Source organism: Primulina tabacum, chromosome 17 (assembly GCF_025594145.1).
Source record: "Primulina tabacum isolate GXHZ01 chromosome 17, ASM2559414v2, whole genome shotgun sequence".
Taxonomy (NCBI): Eukaryota; Viridiplantae; Streptophyta; class Magnoliopsida; order Lamiales; family Gesneriaceae; genus Primulina; species Primulina tabacum.
This window is the reverse complement of record NC_134566.1, coordinates 26136802-26164557: the sequence shown is the minus strand read 5'-3', so window position 1 is coordinate 26164557 and position 27756 is coordinate 26136802. Positions and strand designations below refer to the sequence as shown.

Here is a 27756-nt window from a genome sequence, read left to right as displayed (position 1 = left end):
ATTAATTTCTTGATAATTAATTACTAATTTGGATTTGTTTCTTTTTATTTCACCATTATTTCTTATCAGTAAACTTGGACTGCTATATGCTGATATTCTCACTTTGATTAAACCAATGTTTAAATGTTCTTTGATGATAATCTGCATATCTTTTTGATCTACTATGTTCATTGGTATAGACTTACATCTGACAAACTCATATTCCTCACTTTCCTTAATTTTAAAGTTGTCTTGGAGTTGGTCAATGTCACACCATGCCAAAGGATCTTTATTGTCGTTTTCTTTGATCATTTTCTTGACATATTCTCGGGATACTTTAGATTCAAACTTTACATATTTCTGATGTAAAGCTATTTTGAGGGATTCTATTTCTTCTGGTTGGAGGTTTTTATATACTCTTGATTGAAGCGTCGTTCTCCAAATCATCCAGAATCATTCATTTTTGGGTTCAGAAGTTTTCCTTCATCACCAAGATTGCTGCGAAATTTGATTGGCAATTTTCTGTAAAATGTCTTTCTTGGTCTCTGGACTATGACTTTGTGATCACATGATGTCTTGAACACTATTTTTCTAGTTTCATTTTCTTGTGTATAATATTTAAACGTTTGCAATAAATTATTTCTTGATAGAATGTCTGCTCATGTATCAAGCAAATAAATCATTGGTATTTTCACCTTATACCAAAGTATTTTTCCAGCACCTCCGATTAATATTTCCGGTATCTTAATCCATTTACGTAAGATTAAGATTAACTTGGAGAAATCTCGTACAACAATCTGAGGTAATTCTTCTAACAATTATTTTGGAAAACTCATCTTTTTGATGTACATATTCCAGCTCCAGAATCAATATAAACAACAAAATATCATGTCTTATATTATTTAAATAACATTTTTACTGGGATGTATATCAATAATGAGCACTTGGTAATTGGATTTTCCACATTCTATCATCTGCTATGAATTACATTCCATTCATTAGACGTTTACAAGGTTTGTGTTCCTTGAGAAACTATAGCACAAGAACCAATTGATCTGGTTATTTTCCTGAGTTTCCTTTGATGTGAACTTCCAATTCACCAATATTGATCATTCTTTGGTAAGTTCTTATCACAAGTTGTTCAAATAGTATATAGTATTATAAAGAAATTGATTTTTTTGTCTTATAATATCAAATACTATTTCAAATTCTCTCCATCCTTCTGGACATCTGAACTTTCTTATTGTTGAAAATTTTTTAGTACTTGTTGGGCTTCCTAGAAAGGTATTTTCCCCACACATGACTTATTATTCTATCTTCTTGAAAAGATAGTCTTTTTGTTTCTAGTATAAGACTTTGATTCATTTATAGAATCGATTTGTCTTCAACCTGGATATCTGTTTGCTGTATTAAAGGAAACTCGAATATTTTTGAATAAATTTTCTGATCAAATTTTTTTCTAAATATTTTCAATAAATAAAATTATAATAAATAATGCTGAGTGATGTATATTAGACAGAATATATAAAATTTGATATGTAATAGAATATGATATATTATCATATTTTATCAACTTCTTTTCTTTGAAATTTTGATGAAACATTAAAGTTCGACTGAAATCTCAATCTTTCAAGTTGTATATAATTATTAGGTAAATTATTCCTACAATTTTTCATGTACATAGATTTCCTAATATTGTTCCAAGTAGTCAATCTTGAAGATTACTTATTTGTTTATTGTATATAACTATATATCAATGTCAATAGGTGAATCTATTCCTTCATTAAAAGTAGCTTTTATCATAATCTGGATTGATTTGATATAAACCCAGGACATGGTATGCGTTACTTCTATCTTGAATTTTTGCAATTCATCCTTAATTTCTTCATAAAGAATTAATTGCATCTCCATCCGATTTCCCATAAATTCCATCAGTATTGTCATTTCCATTCTGGAAACTTTATAGATTATATGATACTTTCTGTTTCTTAGGTAAAGATTTCCTAATAACTTTTCTACATGTCCTATAAAGAATCATTGATATCTCTGTAGGCTAAAATTTTCTCTCATGATCTTTTGGACCATGTTATGAGATTTGTTGCCTGACTAAATAAAGTAGAGAAGTCTATATGTGTTTCGTATCGAAACACCTCGTCTTCAGTAATATTCTGATTATGTTTCATTAGATTTTTTCTGACCCAATATTTCTTTTTCACATATACTCTCGGCCGAAGAAATATCTTCAATTTTCATACTTGAACTAGATCTTGGCAATAAGATTCTTCTTCAATATCCAGAGTTGGTTCGAAACGTTTTATTCCCTTTCTGTCATTTTCTGGACTGTTGGTTGAAATATGATATCCTGTTCCACATGTCCAGCAATTACAATCTTTAAAACTTTATCTAGATTGGGTTTGTGCTCTTCTGAAAGTTTCCTTTTTTGTGTACATCTCGTGCTTCGAGCTGAGTTCGATGCTTGGGATGACGTCATACTTCATGATGATCCACTTTTTTGCCTATATTTATAAGATCTGGTTTTTTTTTTTGTCTAGACCATAATATTCTTGGTTTCCAAGAACTACTTCCACTACTCCCCCTTCTAGCATAAGGATGAGATTTAAAATTCTTCATTTTTTGACTTGTGGCTTATTTCCGATGAATGTTGGATGACCGTTTAGTTTACAACATAAAAGAGTACGTTTATTAATACATCTTAATCGTTTGTAATCTTAGTATCCAATCTGGTCTTTTAGTTAATGTTGTGCATTCAACTTATTAGCCCTAATGTAAAACACAAGGGGAGAGTCAATGTTGGCACAGTAGAAAATATAGCTCCAAGTAAAACATCATATTTGAGACATGGTGATTTTCATGTTTATGTTATGCTGACAAGTACGAGTTGATAAGGGAAGCAAATATTTTATACAAGCATGAACATATTTAACTTTTTTGGTTAGGAACTGAATTAATTAATACATAAAAAGATACTATCATTTACGTATATGTTTCTGTAACAGGTTAAAGTTATAAAACTTATATATTTTATGTTTTAAAATAAAAATCTCAGATATTTCTTCTATAAATGTGTTTATTTCTATCATAGCCTTAAAATGCTGCAAGTTTGTAAGATCAGGTTGCACAAACTCCAAGGAGTGTTTGTATCTTCTGCTGACCTATACTTTCCAGCTTCCACTGCCACGAAGCAGCTTTAGTAGTAAATATTTTGGGTTTGAAATGTTACCTCTACATAGATGTGTGTTTGTCTGAGTGCACTCTATGTGTGAGGGCGGTTGAGGGTGGGGAAAGGAATATATGTGTTGGAAATTTGAATCAAATTTAGAGTTTGAATAAAAATTATGTCTCATGAATGTGGGAGTGTCTTTTGGCTCTCCACATTGAAGGATCGTTTGCTGAGCATCTTTCGGATGCCTCAAACATAATATTCTCCAATGAGCTACAATAGTTCGTGTTCTAAGAATGTTAACACCGATGAATTAAATCGACTTTTGTTTTAAGACCAAGTGGAAAATATTCGAAATAATCCTTCGTGAAGAAACCTGTTATATTTGAAAACGATTTAACTTAGGTAAACTGAATAACTGAAAAAGGATAGATCAGTTTTTGCATTCATCAGTTCAGTTATGGTGACAACTGAACTGACGGATACTCTTGCTGATCCAAACAGTTTGAAAAGAACAGTTAATCAGTTAAATACACAAGATATGTTTATGGATGTTCGGAAACTTCAATTGCTCCAAGTTCACACACACTGAGGGAAATAAGCGTCTAATCTAAGTTGATAACACGTTGAAGTGTCCATCTTGGCTGATTTCTTCTTGTAAGCTAATATGCAATATGTGAGGCCTTTTCTCTTTGTGTCTTCACTCGCTCTGTTTTGGTATTCACTGATCTTCTATTTATAGGCGGGAAACTGATCGTACAGTGAGACTCAATTATTGTATCCGTTGCATCTTGAATTCATTTCTTGGACTGTGTGTCTCGAATTTTCGACTGCCCTTCTGAAACGTTTGTCTATAATGCTCTGATGCAACGTTCATTACCTTTGACTGGACAATTGCTTGTACCTTTGTGTATATCTGGAATCCACTGAATGAATTTGTCTTCATCTACAATTGAAAGATTCTTAACTGACGCTCCGAACTAGTCATTTGAACTGATCTTCAGTTGGGCTAGTGAAATCAATTGACTCGTCAGTTGAACTGATTTCACTCTCTTTCAGTTAAACTAGTCAGCTGGGCTCTTCATCAGTTGAACACTCCTTCGGCTGGCCAGGCTTCTGAGGTTCTCCTGCTGAACCACCTATCAACTGGAGAATTAGCTTAACTGCTCAATTGACGTAACAGTTAGACTAATTTAGTTTGTGCGATCAGTTGGTTCTTCAGTTTGCGATGTAAACAGCTCGTAACTGATCCTAGCTTCTGCACACGAAGGTAGATTATTAGTAATACAAAACAAATTTTGTTAACATCAAAATCAAGATTGAGAACTTGAAAAGTTCCAACAATCTCACCCTTTTTGATGATCACAAAACTTGAGCAGTTAAGCACAATATATTCAATTCAAGGGTTAGTACATTCAAACATCGTTAAAAGCTTCCCCTCAAGAACTGGATTAAAGAAGTTTTGAAAAACATTTAAAGATAGAGGATAAAAGAAAAACTCTCCCTCCAAAACTGAATAAAAGACGGTTTGAAAAATACTTAAAAAGATAGAGGGTAAAAGAAAAAATCTCCCTCCAAAACTGAATTGAAAACCCCTTTGAAAAAAAGAAATATATATGCTCAATTGGCAAATTTCAATCATTCAAATAATGTAGGCAAGAAGTCTGAATATAACAATTAAGTCACACTGAAACTCAACTGGATGAACATGATATTTATTTATTCACATAAAATGAGTTTTACATTTCAATACATCTGTTGAAAAGAAAATTCCTACTTCAATAGCTTTTTTAATAACATCGGTTATTAGTCAGTTTGTGTATGATACAACTGGATACTTCAGCAACTGGTTGCCTTTATCATTTGAACAGCTTCCTGGTTGTGAGTTCAATTTGCTAGAAACACGTTAAACTGCCTTGAACTGGACTTCTTTGCAGGCTAACTGGTCAACCAGAATCAAATTAACTCAACTGATGCTGAACCGCATTGATATGATATATCAATGAAGCTGAGAAATATTGTTGATGATTAACCTCCACTTTAATCATCTAACATCCCAGCATGGCTAAGCTTCCTTTGTATGTCAGCTGAACTGGTTGGCTCGCAACTGAAATCTTGTTCACTGAAAAATTTAGTTGTGCATCTTGGCAGATAAAGCTCAATACCCTGCAGGTTGATTAAAACCCCAAAGCTAAGAGTCTAGAGAAGTGGAGACATTGTTAGTTGTAGTGTCAATCCTCTCAACTCTTTACTAAAGAGAGATATATAAATATTTTCAAATAGTTTTGAAAATAGAATCAAATACTTTTAAATAGCATTTAAAACTATTTTAAAAACAAGATAATTTAAAACACAGTTTTCTTGAAATGTTCTTTTTAGAACAGCTAGCTCTGACACCAATTGAGAGATCGTTTGGTGAGCATCTTTCGGATGCTTCAAACATAATATTCTCCAATGAGCTGCAATAGATCCTGTTCTAAGAATGTTAACATCGACGAATTAAATCGAGTTTGGATTTAAGACCAAGCGGAAAATACTCTAAGCAATCCTTCGTGAAGAAACCTGTTATATTTGAAAACGATTTAACTTATGTAAACTGAATAACTGAAAAATGGTAGATCGATTTTTGCATTCATCAGTTCAGTTATGGTGACAACTGAACTGACAGATACTCTTGTTGATCCAAACAGCTTGAAAACAACAGTTAATCAGTTAAATACATAAGATATGTTTATGGATGTTCGGAGACTTCAACTGCTCCTACGTCACCCCTTCTAGCACCTCGGGTAGGATTCACTAGAAGAATTTGATTTATATAACTACTTGTACAAACCCACTCAGCTTAGGAATTACCTACTGCCTAACTGAATTCCTAGCCTAGACTGAAGGCAGCACCTTCCAGCCAACACTTCTTTAACGTCTATATGTCAAAGACTACATACACAATTCTTTGTGCAAGACTGTATTTAGGTGGTGGTGAGAGTGTTTGTGTGTGTGAAAACTGAACAGGGATGTTCTCACACACTGAGGGAAATAAGCTTCTAATCTAAGCTGATAACACGTTGAAGTGTCCCTCTGGGCTAATTGCTTCTTGTAAACTAATATGCAATATGTGAGGCCTTTTCTCTTTGTATCTTCACTCGCTCTGTTTTGGTATTCACTGATCTTCTATTTATAGACGGGAAACTGATCGTACAGTGAGACTCGATTATTGTATCTGTTGCATCTTGAATTCGTTTCTTGGACTTTGTGTCTCGACTTTTCGACTGCCCTTTTGAAACGTTTGTCTTTAATGCTCTGATACAACGTTCATTATTGTCCTTTGACTGGAAAATTGCTTTGTACCTTTGTGTATAGCTGGAATCCACTGAATGAGTTTGTCTTCATCTACAACTGAAAGATTCTTAACTGACTCTCCAAACTAGTCAATTGAACTGATCTTCAGTTGGGCTAGTGAAATCAGTTGACTAGTCAGTTGAACCGATTTCACTCTCGTTCAGTTGTTCATTCCGGCTATCGCATCTAATAGGCATAGTACGCTGTGGTATATCCATTCCGTAGAAAGCCTAGTCTCCTAGAAAAGATGTATTGGGTATAATACCTGTCTTTTCTCTGAATTGGATGTCTGACAAACTGGTCAGCTGGGCTCTTAATCAGTTGAACACTCCTTCGGGTGGCTTGGCTTCTGAGGTTCTCATGCTGAACCACCTATCAACTGGACAATCAGCTGAAGTGCTCAATTGACATAACAGTTAGACTGATTTTGTTTGTGCGATCAGTTGGGTCTTCAGTTTGCGATGTAAACAGCTCGTAATTGATCATAGCTTCTGCAAACTAATGTAAATTATTAGTAACACAAAATAACAAGTTTTGTTAACATTAAAATCAAGATTGCGACTTTGAAAAGTTCCAACACACATTATTGAGTTAATTGAACAGTTTTGGCTCTTCATATTCTTGAGTTAATGGGAAGATTAATTGAGTTAATTAATGTTGCATGACTCTTGGTGTGCATTATGGGCTTATAAATAGTGTGTTCGTTTTCTCATTTCAAACATATGAAAATCTTATCTCATTCAAGTATTCTTTTGCATTTCATATTGTTAGCTTTTCATTTGGCCTCCGTTAAATCTCGTTGATAAATTAAAGGTACGTTTTCAGTTCGCCGTAGTAGTGTCTCGTGCTAAGTCACTGCTGGTTGTTCCGTTGTATCCTGGGAAACAGACGTCCAAGACGATCCTCGAAGCACATACAAGAGGGGACGAATCTGTTTAAGGACATTGTACTTCGTAAAGGCCTCGGTTTAGTTTACTTAAAGCTTTGCTATACTATGTTTTTTCACCATTTAATTAATTGATTTTTAGGAAAGTGACCGTACTTTATCGTTCGATATGTTTTGCAACAAACTTAAAACAGATTTACTCATTACGTGATTTGTTTCAGATATGGCTACTGAAACCAGCATGCAAAGGGAAACTGGTCATGTTCTCCCTACTATGCCGACTCAAGTTGTCCCTCATGTTACCCCACGTGCTGCTGCGGTTGCTATCCCAGCCAGTTACGGTGAAAAACCTGAATGCTACAACTGTGGTGGTATGGGTCACAAGGCCTCTGAATGTAAGAAGCCGAAGAGAAACTGAGAGGCGAATGTGGTAGAGAAACATTTCTCAAGAGGTTTCGAACATGAATCTCTTTGCTGTAATATCATAAATTAATCTGATGGGTTTGAACCCAAGGGAGTGGTGGATCGACACTGGTGCCACTCGCCATGTTTGCTCGGACAAGGAGATGTTTGCTACTCCTGAGGAATATGAGAATGGGGAAAAACTATTCATGGGTAATTCCACTACTTCTGAAATCAAGGGTCAAGGGAAAATTGTTCTAAAGATGACATCTGGAAAAGAACTGACTCTGAACAATATGTTGTATGTACCTGACATCCGCAAGAACTTGGTGTCTGGGTTGTTTCTTAACAAGCATGGTTTCCGCATTGTCTTTGAGTCAGACAAGGTTGTTTTGTGGAAAAGTGGAGCGTTTGTTGGCAAATGTTATGTTTGTAATGGGTTATTCAAACTCAATGTAATGGTTATTAATCCCGTGATGAATAAAGTTGATATTTTTTCTTACGTTCTTGAGTCTTCTTGTTTGTGGCATGGTAGACTTGGACATGTTAATTATGATACAATTCGTAGACTAATTAACAGGAAAAGCATTCCTGCATTCCAAATTGATAAACAACACAAATGTGAAACTTGTGTTGAGGCAAAACTAACGAGATCATCTTTTTGAACAATTGAAAGAAATAATGAACCGCTTGATCTAATTCACAGTGATATATGTGATTTAAAAGGTGTACAAACTCGTGGTGGAAATAAATACTTCATTACTTATGTTGACAATAGCACAAAATATTGTTATGTGTATCTTCATAAAAGTAAGGATGAAGCTATTGACAAATTTGTCCAATATAAGAGTGAAGTTGAAAACCAACTTAGCAAGAAAAGTAAGGTATTAAGAAGTGATCTAAAAGTGAATATGAATCACTATTTGCTGAGTTTTGTGCTCAACATAGTATCAAACATGAAAGAACTACACCTTATTCTCCTCAGCAAAATGACATTGCAGAGAGAAAGAATCGCAACTTGAAAAAAAAGATGAATGCATTGTTATTAAGTTCTGGTTTACCACAGAACATGTGGGGGGAAGCTGTTCTAACAGCAAATGACCTTTTAAATAAGCTGCCTCGAAAAAAGCAAGATAAAATTCCATACGAGTTATGGAAAGGTACAAGTCCTTCCTACCAATACTTGCAAGTGTGAGGGTGTCTTGCCAAGATAGTAGTACCCACTCCAAAGAAAGTAAAGACATGACCAAAAACTTTTGATTGCATTTTCATTGGATATGCTCAAAAAAGTAGCGCATATCGTTTTCTTGTACATAAATCTCAAATACCTGATATTCACAAGAATAAGATAATGGAATCAAGAAATGCTTCGTTCTTTGAACACATATTTCCATACAAATCTAAGGAAGAACCAAGTTCATCCAAAAGATTATATGAGACAATTGATAAAGAATAAGAGCTTGATCAAGATATTGAACCTAGACGTAGCAAGAGAGCTAGGAATGAGAAATCCTTTGGTTCGGATTTCATCACTTTCATGGTGGAAAGTGAACCTCAAAGCTTCAAGAAAGCAATGAGTTCTTCCGAGAGACTTCTATGGAAAGAGGCTATCAATTTCGAAATAGAATCCATTTTACAGAATCATACGTGGGAAATAGTAAATCTTCCTCTAAGAAGCAAACCACTAGGGTGTAAATGGGTTTTGAAAAGGAAAATGAAATCTGATGGAACCATAGATAAGTATAAAGCCAGATTGGTAATCAAAGGTTAGCATCAACGTAAAGAGCTTGATTACTTTGACATATATTCTCCTGTATCGAGAATAACCTCTATTCGTGTGATACTCGCAATTGCCGCCTTGCGAAATCTTGAATTACAACAAATGAACATAAAGACAGCTTTTTTAAATGGAGATTTAGAAGAGGAAATTTACATGGAACAACCTGAAGGATTTTCTGCGATTGGGCAAGAAAACAAGGTTTGTAAACTGGTGAAGTCTATATATGGCTTAAAACAAGCACCAAAGCAATGTCACGAAAAATTTGATAAAACCATGATAGAAAGTGGATTTAAATTCAGTAAATGTGACAAATGTGTATACATAAAAATCACTGAAAATGGATGTCATTTTATGTCTTTACATAGATGACATACTTATCATTGGTAATAATGATAAGATGATCAAATCCACCAAGAAGTTATTGAACTCAAGATTTGACATGAAAGATTTGGGCTTAGCTGATGTAATCCTTGGAATTAAAATTCATAGAACATCAGAAGGGCTAATTCTAAGTCAGTCACATTATGTTAACAAAATACTTGAGAATTTCAATAAAGATGACTCTGCATTGGCTAGAATCTCGATAGATACCAGTCAACATCTATCAAAGAATCGAGGTAAGAGTATGTTTCAATTAGAATACTCTCGAGTCATTGGAAGTTTGACGTTTTTAATAAGATGTACAAGACCAGACATAGCATATGCAGTAAGAAAATTGAGTAGATTCACGAGTAATCCAAGAGTTGAACACTGGAAAGCAATAATCAGATTACTAAGATACTTAAGGTCTACTCGTGATCACGGGCTGCACTATACCAGATACCCTACTGTTATTGAAGGATACAGTGATGCAAATTGGATATCTGATATGAAAGACTCAAAATCTACAATTGGATTTGTATTCAGTTTAGGAGGTGTAGCCATTGTGTGGAAATCTTCTAAACAAACTGTAATAGCCAGATCCATGACGGAATCTAAGTTTATAGCTCTTGACAAGTGTGCTGAAGTGGCTGAATGACTGCATCACTTCTTAGAAGATGTTCCAGGATGGGAAAAACCAGTGCCGACTATATGCATCCATTGTGATAGCCAATCTCCGATTGGAAGGGCACAAAATAATATGTATAATGGTAAGTATAGGCATATACGTAGTAGATATAATACCATTAGACAACTACTCTCAATTGGAGTTATCTCTGTTGACCATGTAAAGTCAAAGGATAATATAGCGGATCCGCTAACCAAAGGATTAAACAGAGAGTTAGTTGTGAAATTGTCAAGGGGAATGAGGCTGAAGCTTATAGAATAAATTAGTGTAAAGGAAATCCCAACCTACGATGACTGGAGATCCCAATAAATAAGTTCAATGCGACAACCTAATCGCACTAATTTGTTATATCACTGTGGGGGGTTATCCTTAGTGTTTGAGTAGGTGCCCGGTAAGCCAACTTGTGGCTCCGGTTTTATTGACTCTGATGTAAAAAAATATTTATTTTAATAATATTTTACGATTTTATTCGATTATGACATTATACTTTATCTGTATATCCATGCAAGCTGCATAGATAAAGTCCTTGAATGTACAATAGGTACCATGAGGTCTGCGTCCCAATGTAAGATCATGAAACTCATTAGGAAGCGTACTGTATATTCTAAATAAGTTCCTAGTCGATTGAGCCGCCTAAAACAAGGATAAAGGTCGCTCGAGGTCGAGACTAGCATCTGTGGAGTAAACACCATGTTTCATTGGTAAGGGCATAGAGATGTCCATTCACATAGATGGGTGATCATATGATGATGCACTGAACAACCCTCCCTCGAACTGTCCAAGTGGTTCTCACTTATCGAGTGGAATAGTCCACATTTATGGTCGTACACCATTAGTCCTTTGACCTGGGACAATGTAAAGGCTATACGTACTAGCATGCACTTTGATCCGTTTACCGACTCCATCGAGGGTCATCAGGTGGCGAGGTTGGGTGTAGTTTCGAAATATGTAGGAGCAAATACATTGTAGTCGGGAATTCACCATTTACCTACGGGTAAAGATATCATATGTGGTCTGATGAATCAATAGTATAAGGAATCTCTGGCCAGAGTAAGACATGTGCATTTTGGAAAGGTGTTTCCTTAGTTGCACATACCATGACCCTATTACTCAAAGATAAATCACATCGCTATCGAATTCATATGCAACTCTCGATATACCAATAGTTGCAGATTTGATCAGGATATATGTATTGAAGGGACCGTACTGTACGCTAACCATGACTAAAGGTTCTTGCAGGCACTATCATTGATACCTAGGGGATCATAGGGCGATGCTACTAGACGCTCTTACCATGATCCGATGGGTCCAATCAGAAATGAATTATGACATTCTTGATCAATGTGTTGATGAAAGAATGGGACTAACTAGGGTAAGCCCAAATAAGAATAAATGTTATTCTGAATCACATGGAGATGTGAACCCACGGCTAGCTGTATCCCTGAACCATTGAGGGTCACACAAGTATCGGATTCTGTGTTCTTGTTGAGATAGTCAAATTTCAAGGAGTTGGAATTTGACGACTATAGTTTGATGGAGATCAAACAAGAAGCTTATAAAAGAATTTATGAGCTGATTCCATGGGATGGAAGAAATGGAATTTGGCAGCATGATTGCTAGATAAGGAAGAAGAGTGTAACTGCCTGTTTTGTGAAGGAGTTCACTAAAACTGGCAGCTGCTAAATATGGTAACTGCCATATATGGTAAGTTCCAAATTTGGTAAATAAAAATTTTGATCTTCGAAATTTTCAATTTTCATTATATGAACAAGATTTGTATCTTTGGTACATCGGCGCTTTCGGATCGTCAGGGTTATAATGAGTTCAGAATCATTTATTTATGAATTGAGAATTTACTAATTAAATGATTGTGCTAGTAGTAGTGACTACTAACATGCATAAATTCCCATAAATATTCTAGAAGAGTCTAGAATTAAATTAACAAATGAGTTAGTTTATAAATTAAATAATAGTTATTTAATTTAATATACATATACACGTATATATTTTATATGGTGATATAAAATATGTGTATATGATATTATTATGTCATGTATTATTAAAGGTTAATAAATACATCGTATATAAATATATGGGAGTTTAAATATAATAAAATTATTATAGTCCTTGTGGATTAAGAGTCTCATTCTATATATACACCACTAGGACTCATAATAAACCTAACCTAGTTTTTGCACACAAAAGAAAAAAAAAATCTCTCCTCCCAAGAAACAAACTCTCGGCCACCAAGAAAAAAATAAAATAAAATTGTTGGCCTTTTTGTTTTTCTTCCAATTGCCTCACCTTCTCTGTCTTTTGGAAATTCGGAGATTACAATCTCAACGCAAGAATTGTTTGGAATTTCTAGTGCAATCCAAACAAGGAATTCATTATCTGATCGTGGACCCAATTTGACGATCCAAGGAGAAGAGCCGTTCGTAGGAATTTAAAAGGAGGACTATCTCCGCGTAAAAATCGGAATAGTTTGGAGTTAAAGCGTTAAGGACGCAAAGGTATAAATTCTAAACACCCTATGAATGATTTGAACACACGACACCTAAGAACAAAATTTTTAAACTTCTGCTGCGTCTTGGGTGCGAGAATACGATGTCCCAACACCTAGCCCATTCCTATTATGAAAAAGTGAATGCTGAGGATAATCGTACCGCTTTTAATGATTCTGATGAGAATAATATAGAATCACCTATGTGAGAGAGAAGTGGAGCCGCTTCGAAGGATTTGTAATGCTCAATTCTATACCCTCTCGCAGAACTCATGAGAACTGAATAGTACCAGGGAGAGTCTTGTGTGAAGTATATCTTAATTTACATAAACGACATAACAGTTCAATGACATTATGTCTACTGGTCAGCTAGTAAAGCAAATATATTTCATGAGGGAAGGTTCAAAGGGTAATATTTACCTATCCTGTGCAGGATTCAACTGTAGAACTTTGTCACCAAGATTTGTATCAATTTTCATTCATGTGAGGGATTGCTGGAAATTTGAATCAAATTTAGAGTTTGAATAAAAATTATGTCTCATGAATGTGGGAGTGTCTTTTGGCTCTCCACATTCTTGAGTTAATTGTAGAGTTTTGGTTCTTCATATTCTTGAGTTAATGGGAAGATTAATTGAGTTAATTAATCTTGCATGACTTTTGGTGTGCATTTTGGGCTTATAAATAGTGTGTTCATTTCCTCATTTCAAACATATGAAAATCTTATTTCATTCAAGTATTCTCTTGCATTTCATATTGTTAGCTTTTCATTTGGCCTCCGTTAAATCTCGGTAATAAAGTAAAGGTACGTTTTCAGTTCACCGTAGTAATGTCTCGTGTTAAGCCACTGCTGATTGTTCCGTTGTATTCTGGGAAACAGACGTCCAAGACGATCCTCGAAGCACATACAAGAAGGGACGAATCTGTTTAAGGACACTGTACTTCGTAAAGGCCTCGGTTTAGTTTACTTTAAGCTTTGCTATACTGTGTTTTTCCACCATTTAATTCATTGATTTTTACGAAAGTTACTGTACTTTATCGTTCGATATGTTTTGCAACAATATGAAGCAAAATAAATTTATCAGATGTTGATGCTATATCATGCTGAAGTGTTTGATGAAGTCCCAATCGTAATGAAATATGATAAGTGTGGTCTTTATTCACCACTCGTAAATTTTGTTGATTTCCAAATCTTTATTAACTCGATTACGAACTCTTCTTTGCTAATTTATTTTTTTAAAATTTTGTTTGCTTCAGCAGAACTCAGGAAGTGTGCAAAATAGGCTGGAAATTCACAAGAAGAACAATTAACACAAATTCACTTGATGGTTTAATGAAATAATTCAATCAAGCTTACTAAAGAAGGAGAGAAGCACTTAATAGAAGTCACGACTCAAAGGGGTTGACACCTCAGAGCACACAGGTTTCGAACTATAACAAGAAAAACGTGAGTTGGAATCCTCTTGACGGAAAACAATACACAATGGTTGGGCTAGGTTGAAAACTGGGATTGTCTCGATTCTCGACGAAAATCGCTGCAAATGCACAATAGCAACTTAGTTCAAACAATAATCACTCAAATCGATATACAAATGACAATAATCAAATCTGGTTTATGTTGGGTTGAGGTCCAATGTTCTTTGAAAGTGAGAAATCGCGAGAAATCGGAAGGAGACGTCGTGAAGGGTTGGAATGTTGGACCCTGGGCGTGGGGGTGTGGATGAGAATATATTGAGAAATGAGAATTGAGTGGTTAGGTTAGATATTTTGGTTATTTTTTCTCATTTGTAAAATAATATTATTATTTTCGGGATGGGTTTGTCCCCATACCCGCCCCTCCCCGAAACCGAAACCGAACTGTGTCAAGCCCTATTGGTCCCTTCTTGCCAACACCTTATTTTATTATCCCTACAGCTACTCAGAAACTTGTCTGCAGGAGAAACTAAAAACCATAACTTATTTGTTGAAGTAAACGGTGTTGAGATTCTTTCAACTGTTTTTACTTTTCTGCTGCAAGCTCCTGGTTCTGATATGCATGCACCGCGTGTATTGTTGCAAGTTTTAGGAAATGTTACATTAGCTGGAGAAATATCATCAGGATGTTGTTTGGAATCGATTCTGCAAGGGAACATGCGATGTTTTGTGCATGGTCATCTCTACATTTTCTGAACACCACTACGGTCGATTTGGTGATCTGTTTACTTATGAATGGTTGAATATCGTTAACAAAATGAACGTACCCAAATCTTATGAAGGGTTGAATACTTTTTCATGATGACCCAAATAAGATACTCGTCTCACAAAATACGACTCATGCCCTAATTAAATCGAATATTATTTCAGATCCAATGAACCTATAAATATGGCATGATAAAATTAGTATCATTGCATACATATCTATATCCCTGGAATTCTATAATAATTGCAACATTATACCTGCACAGCTTGCCTCCAAGCCAAGCCCTTGTCTTTGCAAGAACCAACATTCAATAACTGATCCACCTCAAGCTTCTTACTAACAAAAATAACACATAAATATATACTATCAATAAAGTAACACTGAACATCAAACAATTAATCCATGCAATTGTTCTCAAAGACCATGAAGTTTCGGTTTTAATTTACAATTAATCATGACAATTCTATAAAACTTCTCTCCAACCAAGATGTAAGAAGGGGGGAAGAGGCGAAGATTGATGCACACCAAGAAGAGGAGAAGAATAGATGGAATGGGAGAAACAATCGAGTGAGATGAAAGCAAACTAGCCATCGTGAAAAAGATAGAAAGAAAAGAATACAATTGTGGCCCTCCAAACCTCGCCACGTAATCATGCAACATGTGACGTCATATGCATAAAATTTTTTCTTTTCGACGACGTAATAATATAATGCATATACGACAAAATAATGCCATCACCACACCATCTACGTCAGTGTAGCAGAAACAGTTCAATAAATACATACAAAACAACTCAAATAAGACAATAAGCTATATTGTCTCTATCTACTATCAACTACAGGACTCTTTGACTAGACACACCTAGTCCTTCACCACTATCATGTCTCACGCATAGTCCTGTAACCTGCCCAACAGAAACAGCACTCAAAGGGTGAGCATATACAACAATCATCAACGTAATACATAACAGTTATATTAACAACATAAAATATAACTGAAATCATAATAGAAATACCCCCTTTACCGTTTCTGGACAATCAGCCAACAACAATCTCAACAACATCACAATGCAACAACATCGACGATACGTCGCACCCCAACACCGGCGACAGCAATATCGTCGAACGAACAACAACATCGACGATACGTCGCACCCCAACACCGGCGACAGCAATATCGTCGAACGAACAACAACATCGACGATACGTCGCACCCCAACACCGGCGACAGCAATATCGTCGAACGAATAACAACATCAACGATACGTCGCACCCCAACTCCGGCGACAGCAATATCGTTGAACGAACAACATCAACGTGACAACATCAACGAGACGTCTCCCAACAACGATAACCAACAACATCAACAATAATAAACAACAAATATAATATCAAATCACCCAATTCCGGTGATTTATCATTGTTCAACGCAATAGTATTCATCAATACTAAACAATAACAACATATGCTCGTACGTCAACACGTACCTGATAATCGAGTATATATACAATCTGGCTATTTCTTTGATCCTGAGGCATGTGATGTATCTAAATAATTCAACAACAATTATCAGATCATTGTCACCGTATCAACAAAGTTATAACAGCCTCAATATATAACATCAAATAGCCCAACAACAATTAATTCAACAAAATATAAAACTCGATTATAAATTTGTATTGTTCAACAATTTAATATTCTGGTGTATTTAATTCACAATACTACCATCAAATACACCATAATTAATTTAACATCAAATAATAGGCTATTTTACAACATCCGTCAAATTGTGAAAACTTTATATCAACGTGTAGCCTATACTTCGTAGACTCCGAATATACAATCAGATTTAATAACAACTAACAAACAACTCTCCAATCTCAATTCAACGATTAAAATCCCTAATTATAATAAATTAGGAATAATTCAAAACAACAACACAATAATCTTTTCTACTTCGTTAAAATCATACACTACTCAACAATCTTCAATTTCTGTATGATTTCACAATTTATCGGATTTATTCCAGAAATCGACGAATTTCAAATACCACCAAAACTATAAAATTTATACCTCAAATCGAAGATCTCGTGTCAACGATTCCAGAACTGAAGTCGGTTCGTCGATTGGATAAACCGATAAGTCACAAGATCGAAAAGAAAATCTCAAAACCCTCTGTTATTATTTCTCTCGCTTCGTTGCTATCTATGTTCCTTTATTTGGAACAGTTCGGTGGAATTCATATTGAATTCCACCGATTCAATGTTTTTTTTTTTAATTTTTTTTTAAAATATTATATTATATTATATTATATTATAATATTTAACATTTTAACACTGGTATATCTCTTTGGACCAGTCAAATGATCAAATTTTCCAAAACTCAAAACATGAAACTTCTATATCTTTGAGTTCTCTACATTATATCCAAATTCAAATCATTTGGACTTCATATGACCAAAATATGTCATAATTTATTCTTTAAAAATCATTAATTATTTAGTAATCTCACATTACTAAATCAACAAAATGTGATATTTATTTCAGGCATTACATTTCTACCCCCCCTTAAATGAATTTCGACCCCGAAATTAATCAACAACAGTAATAACATGCATAAATAAAAGATACGCCATACCATCAGAATAAGTAGGGGTAGAGCTCTCTCATATGCCGCTCTGTCTCCCAAGTGGCCTCTTCGACACCTCTATGTTCCCACTGAACCTTCACCATCGGTATAAGCTTACTACGAACCTTCCGTTCAGATCGATCCAAAATACAAACTGGTCTCTCAACATAAGACACGTCAGGATCTAACTGAACCTCAGAAATATCCAACACATGTGAAGGATCTGGCTCATACTTCCGCAACATCGATACATGAAACACATCATGAATACCAGATAGAGATGGATGTAGAGCCAATCGGTAAGCCAAAGTGCCTATCCGCTGCAATATCTCATACGGGCCAACATATCTCGGTGCTAACTTTCCTTTCATACCAAATCACACTGTGCCACGAAAAGGAGAAACTTTCAAAAATACTCGATCGCCCTGCTGAAACTCTAAAGGTCTTCGTCTTTTATTGGCATAGGCGGCCTGTCTATCTTGAGCTGCTTTCAATCGTTGCTGTATCAACTTTACTTTCTGTTCCATCTCATGAATCATATCAGGACCGATAATTGCAGCTCGATCAACATCATCCCAGTATAACGGAGATCTACAACGTCTCCCATACAATGCTTCAAATGGAGCCATCTGAATACTACTCTGATAACTATTGTTATATGCAAACTCCACTAAAGGAATAGATGACTGCCAAACAGATTTAAAATCCATAACATAAGCACGCAACATATCCTCCAGTGTCTGAATAGTACGCTCAGTCTGACCATCTGTCTGGGGATGATAAGCCGTACTCAATCTCAACTCTGTCCCCATCGCAGTCTGCAATCCTTCCCAAAAATGAGAAGTAAATCGAGGATCTCTATCAAAAATAATAGACACTGGAATCCCATGCAACCGTACAATCTCTCGTATATACAACTGTGCCATCGTCAAGTACGTACTACTCATGCTATAGGGTATAAAATGTGCAACTTTCGTCAATCGATCAACAATCACCCAAATAGCATCAATAGTTCCAGTGCTTCTTGGCAAATGAGTCACAAAATCCATCGATATGTGCTCCCATTTCCAAGTCGGCACTTCTAAACTCTTCAATTCACCTCCCGGCCTTCTCCTCTCAGCTTTGATCTGTTGACAATTAAGACATCGACGTACAAAATCAATCACATCACGTTTCATTCCCTTCCACCAAAACTGAGAGCGTAGATCCTTATACATCTTCTTGCCACCAGGGTGGATAGAATATCGACTACAATGTGCACGCCGCAACAGGCCCTGGCGCAACTCAGATATATCAGGAACTACCCATCTATCATTCATCCTCAAACTGCCATCATCAGCCACTCTAAAACGAGTATCTTGTTTCTGAGAAACTAACTCCCTCCATCGCTGAACTCTCTCGTCTGTCATCTGTGCATCACGAATACAACCATATATATCAGGTTCAGCTAATAAGGTAGATACCTGGATAGGAGTCGTCGAGATATCAAAATCATATCCCAAGGAACAACAAGACATCATCATAGCTGATAAACGACTCACATCCTCTGCAGTACAACTCACTTTACGGCTCAATGCATCAGCTGTAAGATTGGCTCGACCAGGATGATATTCAATCTCACAATCATAATCCTTCAGCAAATCTAACCATCGTCTCTGTCTCATATTCAACTCTGTCTGGGTAAACAAAATCTCAAGCTCTTATGATCAGTATAAATCGTAAACGAGGTACCATATAAATAGTGTCGCCATATCTTCAAGGCAAAGATAATGGCTGCCAACTCCAAGTCATGCACAGGGTACCTTGTTTCGTGTGGTTTCAGCTGTCTCGAGGCATATGCCACAACATGTCAATCCTGCATCAAAACACATCCCAAACCATGTAATGATGCATCAGTATAAACTACAAACCTCTCATTTTCTGTAGGAATTGATAACACCGGTGCAGTCGTCAGTCGGTGCTTCAACTCCTGAAAACTCCTCTCACATGCTTCAGACCACTGAAATCGCACACCTTTCTGAGTCAACTGTGTCAAAGGCCTAGCAATCTTTGAAAATCCCTCGATAAATCGACGATAATAACCTGCTAAACCCAAGAAACTACGAATCTCAGGTACAGATGTAGGTGCAGACCACTGTAACACGGCTTCGACCTTCGTTGGATCAACAGAAATCCCATCTCTCGATATAACATGACCCAAGAAGACCACTCGATCCAACCAAAACTCACACTTACTGAGTTTGGCATACAACTGTCTATCTCGCAACACCTGTAACACTGAACGCAAGTGCCCTGCATGCTCAGCCTCACTCCTGGAATATATCAATATATCATCAATAAACACAATAACAAATCGATCGAGATAAGGCTGAAATACCCTATTCATCAAACTCATGAACACAGCTGGAGCATTCGTCAATCCAAACGGCATAACTAAAAACTCGTAATGCCCATATCTGGTCCTGAATGCTGTCTTCTGAATATCCTCCTCTCTAACTCGTATCTGATGATATCCTGACCTCAAATCAATCTTCGAATATACTGAGGTTCCCTGTAACTGATCAAACAAATCATCAATACGAGGGAGGGGATATTTATTCTTAATCGTTACCTTATTCAGCTGTCGATAGTCGATACAAAGCCGCATAGTTCCATCTTTCTTTCTCACAAATAAGACTGGTGCACCCCAAGGCGATACACTAGGGCGAATGTATCCCTTGTCCAGCAAGTCCTGCAACTGGGCTTTCAACTCTCTCAACTCTGCTGGTGTCATTCTGTAAGGAGTACTAGAAATAGGGGAAGTACCTGGCATCAACTCAATCCCAAACTCCACCTCACGAACTGGTGGGAAGCCTGGAATCTCATCAGGAAATACATCGGCAAACTCAGCAACTATAGGTATCTCCTTTATTCCCACCTCCTTCTTCTTCTCTGTCACATCTACAGCATAAATAAGATAACCCTCATGCCCATGCTCCAATAACCGAGACATCCGGATGGCAGATACCAACGGAACACGGGGACGAGAACCCTTCCCATAAAATGTCCAACGCTCTTTCTCATCTGTATAAAAATATACTACCCGCTGATAACAATCAACTGTCGCACAATATCTCCTCAGCACATTAATTCCCACAATACAATCAAAATCAGTCATCTCTAGAATAATCATATCAGATCTCAGCTCATAGCCCTCATAATAAATAATACCATCTGATATCATAGATACAACTGATATATCAACTCCAGAAGGTGTCGAAACAGAAAGAGGCATAGACAATGGAGACGAGCGCATATGATGCTCAACCACAAACCTCTTCGATATAAAAGTATGCGAGGCACCAGTATCAACAAGAATATAAGCAGGATAAGAACATAAATAACACTTACCCGCTATCATCTCCTCTCGTGCCTCCTCTGCCTGCTCTCGTGTCAAAGCATACACCTGTGCCTGAGGCGGACCAGCTCCCTGCATACGTGGCTGTCCTCCAGAAGGTCGTGGTGTAAACTGCTGAGGCTGTCGTCCTCCTCTCTCTGAGGATCTACCTCTAGAACTCCTAGGTTCTCGCTGTCCCTCACGACTAGGACACTGTCTCGCCAGATGACCAACACCGCCACACTCAAAACAGGTGATCTCGGTCTGTGTACACTCTCTGATCAGATGAGGTCCCCCACAACGATAACATCTCACTGCTCTGGACTCTCCTCTCTGCCCCTGAACAGACTGAGAACTGCCCCCACGACTCTCGACACGTCTTGAATCAAATCGACGCTTCCCAAAAGATGCTGAAGAAGAAGATGAACCCTTCTGATATTTAAAAGACTGTCCCTGAGGTCGCAATGACTCCCTAGTCGGCTCTGATAATCGTCCCTGAGCCCCATACTCATGCATAACTAACTCAGCCATCTCAGCCCTCGTCACTGCATCCTCAAATGATACCGGGTTGTTTGATTGCACACGATCAAATAACTCTAACTTCAACCCTTTCAAAAAATGCCTCATCTTAGCATGAACATTCGTAGCAATATGTGGCACATATTTCAACAATGCAGAATATCGAGTCTCATACTCAGCAACAGACATACTACCCTGTTTCAAATCCTCAAATTCTTTCTCTTTTTTTTGTCTGGCTGCTATAGAAAAATATTTATCAAGAAAACGAGACCGAAACACATCCCAATCAACAGTACGGCCCTGAGCTCTCAATCCGGCCTCAGTCGTTTGCCACCACAATAGTACATTCCGCGAAAGCTGAAATGTAGCCAATCGTAACCAAGCAGATCTAGCACACGGTGCAGTCACAAATATATGCTCTATCCTCTCAATCCACTCCTCTGCTCGCTCACCGGTCTCAGAACTATCAAATCTCGGCGGAAGATAATTGCTGAACTGTGCCAGAGTCAACTCACCAGGCAATAAAGGCTATCTGCTGGTGCCTGTCCTATAGGAGGAGGTGGCAATGGATTTATCTGTACAAATCCACTGTCAACCTCGTCTGTTTCCTCGTGTGGATGTACTTGTTCTCTAGCTGCCATCACTGGAAATCAAATTGTTAATCATAACATTTAACAATTACAATCCAGTAATCATCATCACATCTTTCGCACGAAAGTACACGCAACTAAAGAACAATCAATCATATCGAGAAATCATCAATAACAAGTCAAATGCACAGACACATGCAGATAATATCGTCATCCAACTCCCTCATCACAAACCCAACTCTTAACCATCCCAGACATCTAACATATGCTCTGATACCACCAAATGTGGCGCCCCAAACCTCGCCACGTAATCATGCAACATGTGACGTCATATGCATAAAATTTTTTCTTTTCGACGACGTAATAATATAATGCATATACGACAAAATAATGCCATCACCACACCATCTACGTCAGTGTAGCAGAAACAGTACAATAAATACATACACAACAACTCAAATAAGACAATAAGCTATATTGTCTCTATCTACTATCAACTACAGGACTGTTTGACTAGACACACCTAGTCCTTCACCACTATCATGTCTCACGCATAGTCCTGTAACCTGCCCAACAGAAACAGCACTCAAAGGGTGAGCATATACAACAATCATCAACGTAATACATAACAGTTATATTAACAACATAAAATATAACTGAAATCATAATAGAAATACCCCCTTTTCCGTTTCTGGACAATCAGCCAACAACAATCTCAACAACATCACAATGCAACAACATCGACGATACGTCGCACCCCAACACCGGCGACAGCAATATCGTCGAACGAACAACAACATCGACGATACGTCGCACCCCAACACCGGCGACAGCAATATCGTCGAACGAACAACAACATCGACGATACGTCGCACCCCAACACCGGCGACAGCAATATCGTCGAACGAATAACAACATCCACGATACGTCGCACCCCAACTCCTGCGACAGCAATATCGTTGAACGAACAACATCAACGTGACAACATCAACGAGACGTCTCCCAACAACGATAACCAACAACATCAACAATAATAAACAACAAATATAATATCAAATCACCCAATTCCGGTGATTTATCATTGTTCAACGCAATAGTATTCATCAATACTAAACAATAACAACATATGCTCGTACGTCAACACGTACCTGATAATCGAGTATATATACAATCTAGCTATTTCTTTGATCCTGAGGCGTGTGATGTATCTAAATAATTCAACAACAATTATCAGATCATTGTCACCGTATCAACAAAGTTATAACAGCCTCAATATATAACATCAAATAGCCCAACAACAATTAATTCAACAAAATATAAAACTCGATTATAAATTTGTATTGTTCAACAATTTAATATTCTGGTGTATTTAATTCACAATACTACCATCAAATACACCCTAATTAATTTAACATCAAATAATAGGCTATTTTACAACATCCGTCAAATTGTGAAAACTTTATATCAACGTGTAGCCTATACTTCGTAGACTCCGAATATACAATCAGATTTAATAACAACTAACAAACAACTCTCCAATCTCAATTCAACGATTAAAATCCCTAATTATAATAAATTAGGAATAATTCAACACAACAACACAATAATCTTTTCTACTTCGTTAAAATCATACACTACTCAACAATCTTCAATTTCTGTATGATTTCACAATTTATCGGATTTATTCCAGAAATCGACGAATTTCAAATACCACCAAAACTATAAAATTTATACCTCAAATCGAAGACCTCGTGTCAACGATTCCAGAACTGAAGTCGGTTCGTCGATTGGATAAACCGATAAGTCACAAGATCGAAAAAAAAATCTCAAAACCCTCTTTTATTATTTCTCTCGCTTCGTTGCTATCTATGTTCCTTTATTTGGAACAGCCGATTCAATGTTTTCTTTTTTTTTAATTTTTTTTAAAATATTATATTATATTATATTAATAATATAATATAATATAATATAATATAATATATAATATTTAACATTTTAATACTGGTATATCTCTTTGGACCAGTCAAATGATCGAATTTTTCAAAACTCAAAACATGAAACTTCTATATCTTTGAGTTCTCTACATTATATCCAAATTCAAATCATTTGGACTTCATATGACCAAAATATGTCATAATTTATTCTTTAAAAATCATTAATTATTTAGTAATCTTACATTACTAAATCAACAAAATGTGATATTTATTTCAGGCATTACAACAATTGAGGATGACATTTTCTTAAAAAATTAGTCGATCAAAGTTAAAAAAAAAAAATACCGCAAGAAAAAACCGCGTACGATTAAGTGTTTGTGAGAAGATTAATGATATGTTGTATTTATTATTTAAATAAGGGCAAATATGAAATATGCCACATGAGACCTATTTGCCCAAATCTTCCGCCAACCTGAACCATTTTACCCAACCCGGTTGCGTAACGGTCTATTTTCTACATCGCGAGTAGTTAATTCAAAATCCCCCATTTCCCCCATTCACAATCCAGGTTCTGAATCGCAACATTGCCCTAAATTCCTCGATTTCCCGACTGCTCATCGCAAATGGCTGCTCATCCCCCGAAACCCGCCAAACTACCTCCCAAAACTCCCAAAAAGCAATGGTCAATCGACGATTTTGAAATTGGGAAACCCCTGGGCAAAGGGAAATTCGGCCGAGTTTACCTTGCTCGTGAAATCAAGGTAGGTGATCGCATTCGTAGTATATTGATTAACTGTTTCGAGATTTGTATCTTTTGGGATTCATTTTTTATGCTCTTTGGGGTGTTAGAGTAAGTATATAGTGGCGTTGAAGGTGATATTTAAGGTACAAATCGACAAGTACAGATTGTTCCATCAGCTGAGAAGAGAAATGGAGATCCAAACAAGCCTCCGCCACCCGAACGTTCTGAGGCTCTACGGATGGTTTCATGATGACGAACGGATTTTCTTGATCCTGGAGTACGCTCATGGTGGCGAGCTGTACAAACAACTGCGGAAATCACAGCACCTTCCCGAGAGACAAGCGGCCACTGTAATCATGAATACCTTCTCGTTTTATGTTTGTGCCTGTGCTTCTGTATTTTTAATGGAGAAAATTTAGAATTTAACATTTGATCGACCGGGATTGTGGTATATAAGGGGGAATTTTCAAATTTGATGGCACACGTAAATGATATGGTACTTGAAGTATCTAAATTTATTGTGCGATTGAAGTGAAAAGGAGCTGTAGATTTCTAATGTTATGGAATGATTTAGTCAAAAGTTTATTAAAAACTGGGAATTTGAAATCCATAGAAATCTTGGGAGGGTTTTACTAGAAATATTGAAACCATCTCTTAAATACAATTTGTTTTTCTTTTATAAGGTTTGAATGGTATAAATACATTTTTGGTTTATGCATTTATGTGTTGTGTATACTTTGTTTTCCATTTATGTCAAATCTAGATTTTACTGATATCCTTTTATCTTACGAATTGATCATTAAGATCTCTCTTATAATGAAGAACATACGTTATGAATAGCATGGAAAATAAGAAATTCGGATACAGCTATTGTTTAATCCATCCAAGCATTTCTGAACTTGGGTTCTTCAGTTTCTCTTTAATTTCTAATACTGTACTATGTCATATCTACAACATGATTTTTTAACATTCAAATTGCCTTTTGACACTGGATGTTTTATTTGAAAAACAGTACATAGCAAGTCTCACCCAAGCTTTGGCATACTGTCATGAAAAGCATGTGATTCACAGGGATATCAAACCAGAAAATTTGTTGCTTGATCATGAGGTAACGCCCTTTGTCAACTAGTAATCTCCGAGCTTTATTTTCCAGAACAATTGCAACCACTTAGTTGGACAAAATGTCGTGCACACATAAATTGGGTGCAGTGGTAATAATTTAAATTACATAGTTTATAGACCGTGAATCAGGATGTATGTCATAAATATCAAATTTATGAACAGGAAGGTAGTGCATATCGGTTGTAAGGCAAAATAAAGTAGTGGAATTGTGGGACCATGGACTAATTCTGAATTTCCCCCTTTTATTTCGCCACAAAGTGAGAAATTTTAGAATCTCCCAATATTTGTTAACTTTGTGAATCACTCATAGGGTCGGCTCAAGATTGCCGACTTTGGTTGGTCAGTACAATCCAGTAGCAAAAGACACACCATGTGTGGAACTCTAGACTATTTAGCACCAGAAATGGTTGAGAACAAGGCCCATGACTATTCAGTGGATAATTGGACATTAGGCGTTCTTTGCTATGAATTTTTATATGGTGTGCCTCCATTCGAAGCTGAAAGTCAGTCAGACACATTTCGAAGGTATGAAATAAGCTCTTTTTTTATTTACCTATTCGTTTCACAAATCTGCCATTGGATCGGAAGCTTATAATGATTTTTTGGGACCTATATAGGATAATGAAAGTTGACCTTAGCTTTCCTTCGACACCTGAAGTGTCTGCAGAAGCCAAAAATCTCATTAGCCAGGTAAATTAATGGCATTGATTAACTGTCACTTTCACGAAGAGAGAATGACAATGTTAAGATTTTCTCAATCCTGACTGCTTTGACTGGGCTTAAACTTGTGCAGCTTCTTGTAAAGGACTCATCAAAACGTCTTTCTCTTAAAAAGATTATGGAACACCCGTGGATAGTTATGACTGTCGACCCCATGGGAATCTGCCCGAACTAACACAGAACACCCTTTTCTATCTTTAAAATCCGGACTTTAAGAATCGACACGAAGAATCCTAGGTTGAAGGTATGAACTTCGCAAGAAAATGCGACATTCTTTTCATGCCAACTTTGCAGCATCGTGTTTGTGTATTAGATGTAAAGATGTTTTGTAGGAGGTAGAATTAATGTCATGTGATGTATTTGTAGCCACACTGTATGGTAGATTAATTTTGACAGTATTGTGTAAGCTGCAAATGCCCAGTTTCATTTATCTCGTATCATATCATATTTTAAATAAAAGATGACAATATTTAGCCAAAAAGTAATAATGATTATAATTTTATTATAATATGTGATATCAAATGTAATTTTCATTTTTTTTAGACCTATGTTCAATTGAATATCTACTCCAGAAATTAAGCGAAAGATAATCATGCCTACCAATCTGTTGTAATCGCCGAACGCTTTTGAATGGTTATCTTATGAGTTATGCCTCTTTAAAAAAATAAATAAATCATATTCTCTTTGTTATAAATTTAATAGTAGAAGAAGCGAGAATTAAGTTGCATCTTATTTCAACTAAACACCTTTATTTATAGGATAAGGGGATCGATATACAAAATGAAGAGTACAATCAAATCAATTATCTAAATATTATATACATGCAACACTCTTT

At 36.3% G+C, this 27756-nt stretch overlaps 1 protein-coding gene across 2 annotated transcripts; it reads left to right on the top strand.

The window, feature by feature from the left end:
• Positions 1-24816: 24816 nt before the first annotated feature.
• Positions 24817-27350, top strand: LOC142531100 (serine/threonine-protein kinase Aurora-3-like). 2 transcript variants are annotated; one of them, XM_075637130.1, is made up of 6 exons: positions 24817-25098; positions 25211-25429; positions 26092-26187; positions 26512-26726; positions 26819-26891; positions 26995-27350. In XM_075637130.1, exons 1-6 carry the CDS (start codon positions 24961-24963, stop codon positions 27094-27096), a joined length of 843 nt encoding a protein of 280 aa, XP_075493245.1. In that variant the 5' UTR covers positions 24817-24960; the 3' UTR covers positions 27097-27350. The 2 variants fall into 2 exon arrangements, with proteins under 2 accessions (XP_075493245.1, XP_075493244.1); XM_075637129.1 differs by having other exon boundaries at positions 24819-25098; positions 25187-25429.
• Positions 27351-27756: the final 406 nt, after the last annotated feature.

Coding starts and splice junctions, on each gene's coding strand:
- LOC142531100 (XM_075637129.1), top strand. CDS start 24,961: ATGGCTGCTCATCCCCCGAAACCCGCCAAACTACCTCCCAAAACTCCC. Junction 25,099..25,186: donor ACCTTGCTCGTGAAATCAAG/GTAGGTGATCGC, acceptor TTGGGGTGTTAG/AGTAAGTATATAGTGGCGTT. Junction 25,430..26,091: donor CCGAGAGACAAGCGGCCACT/GTAATCATGAAT, acceptor TTTGAAAAACAG/TACATAGCAAGTCTCACCCA.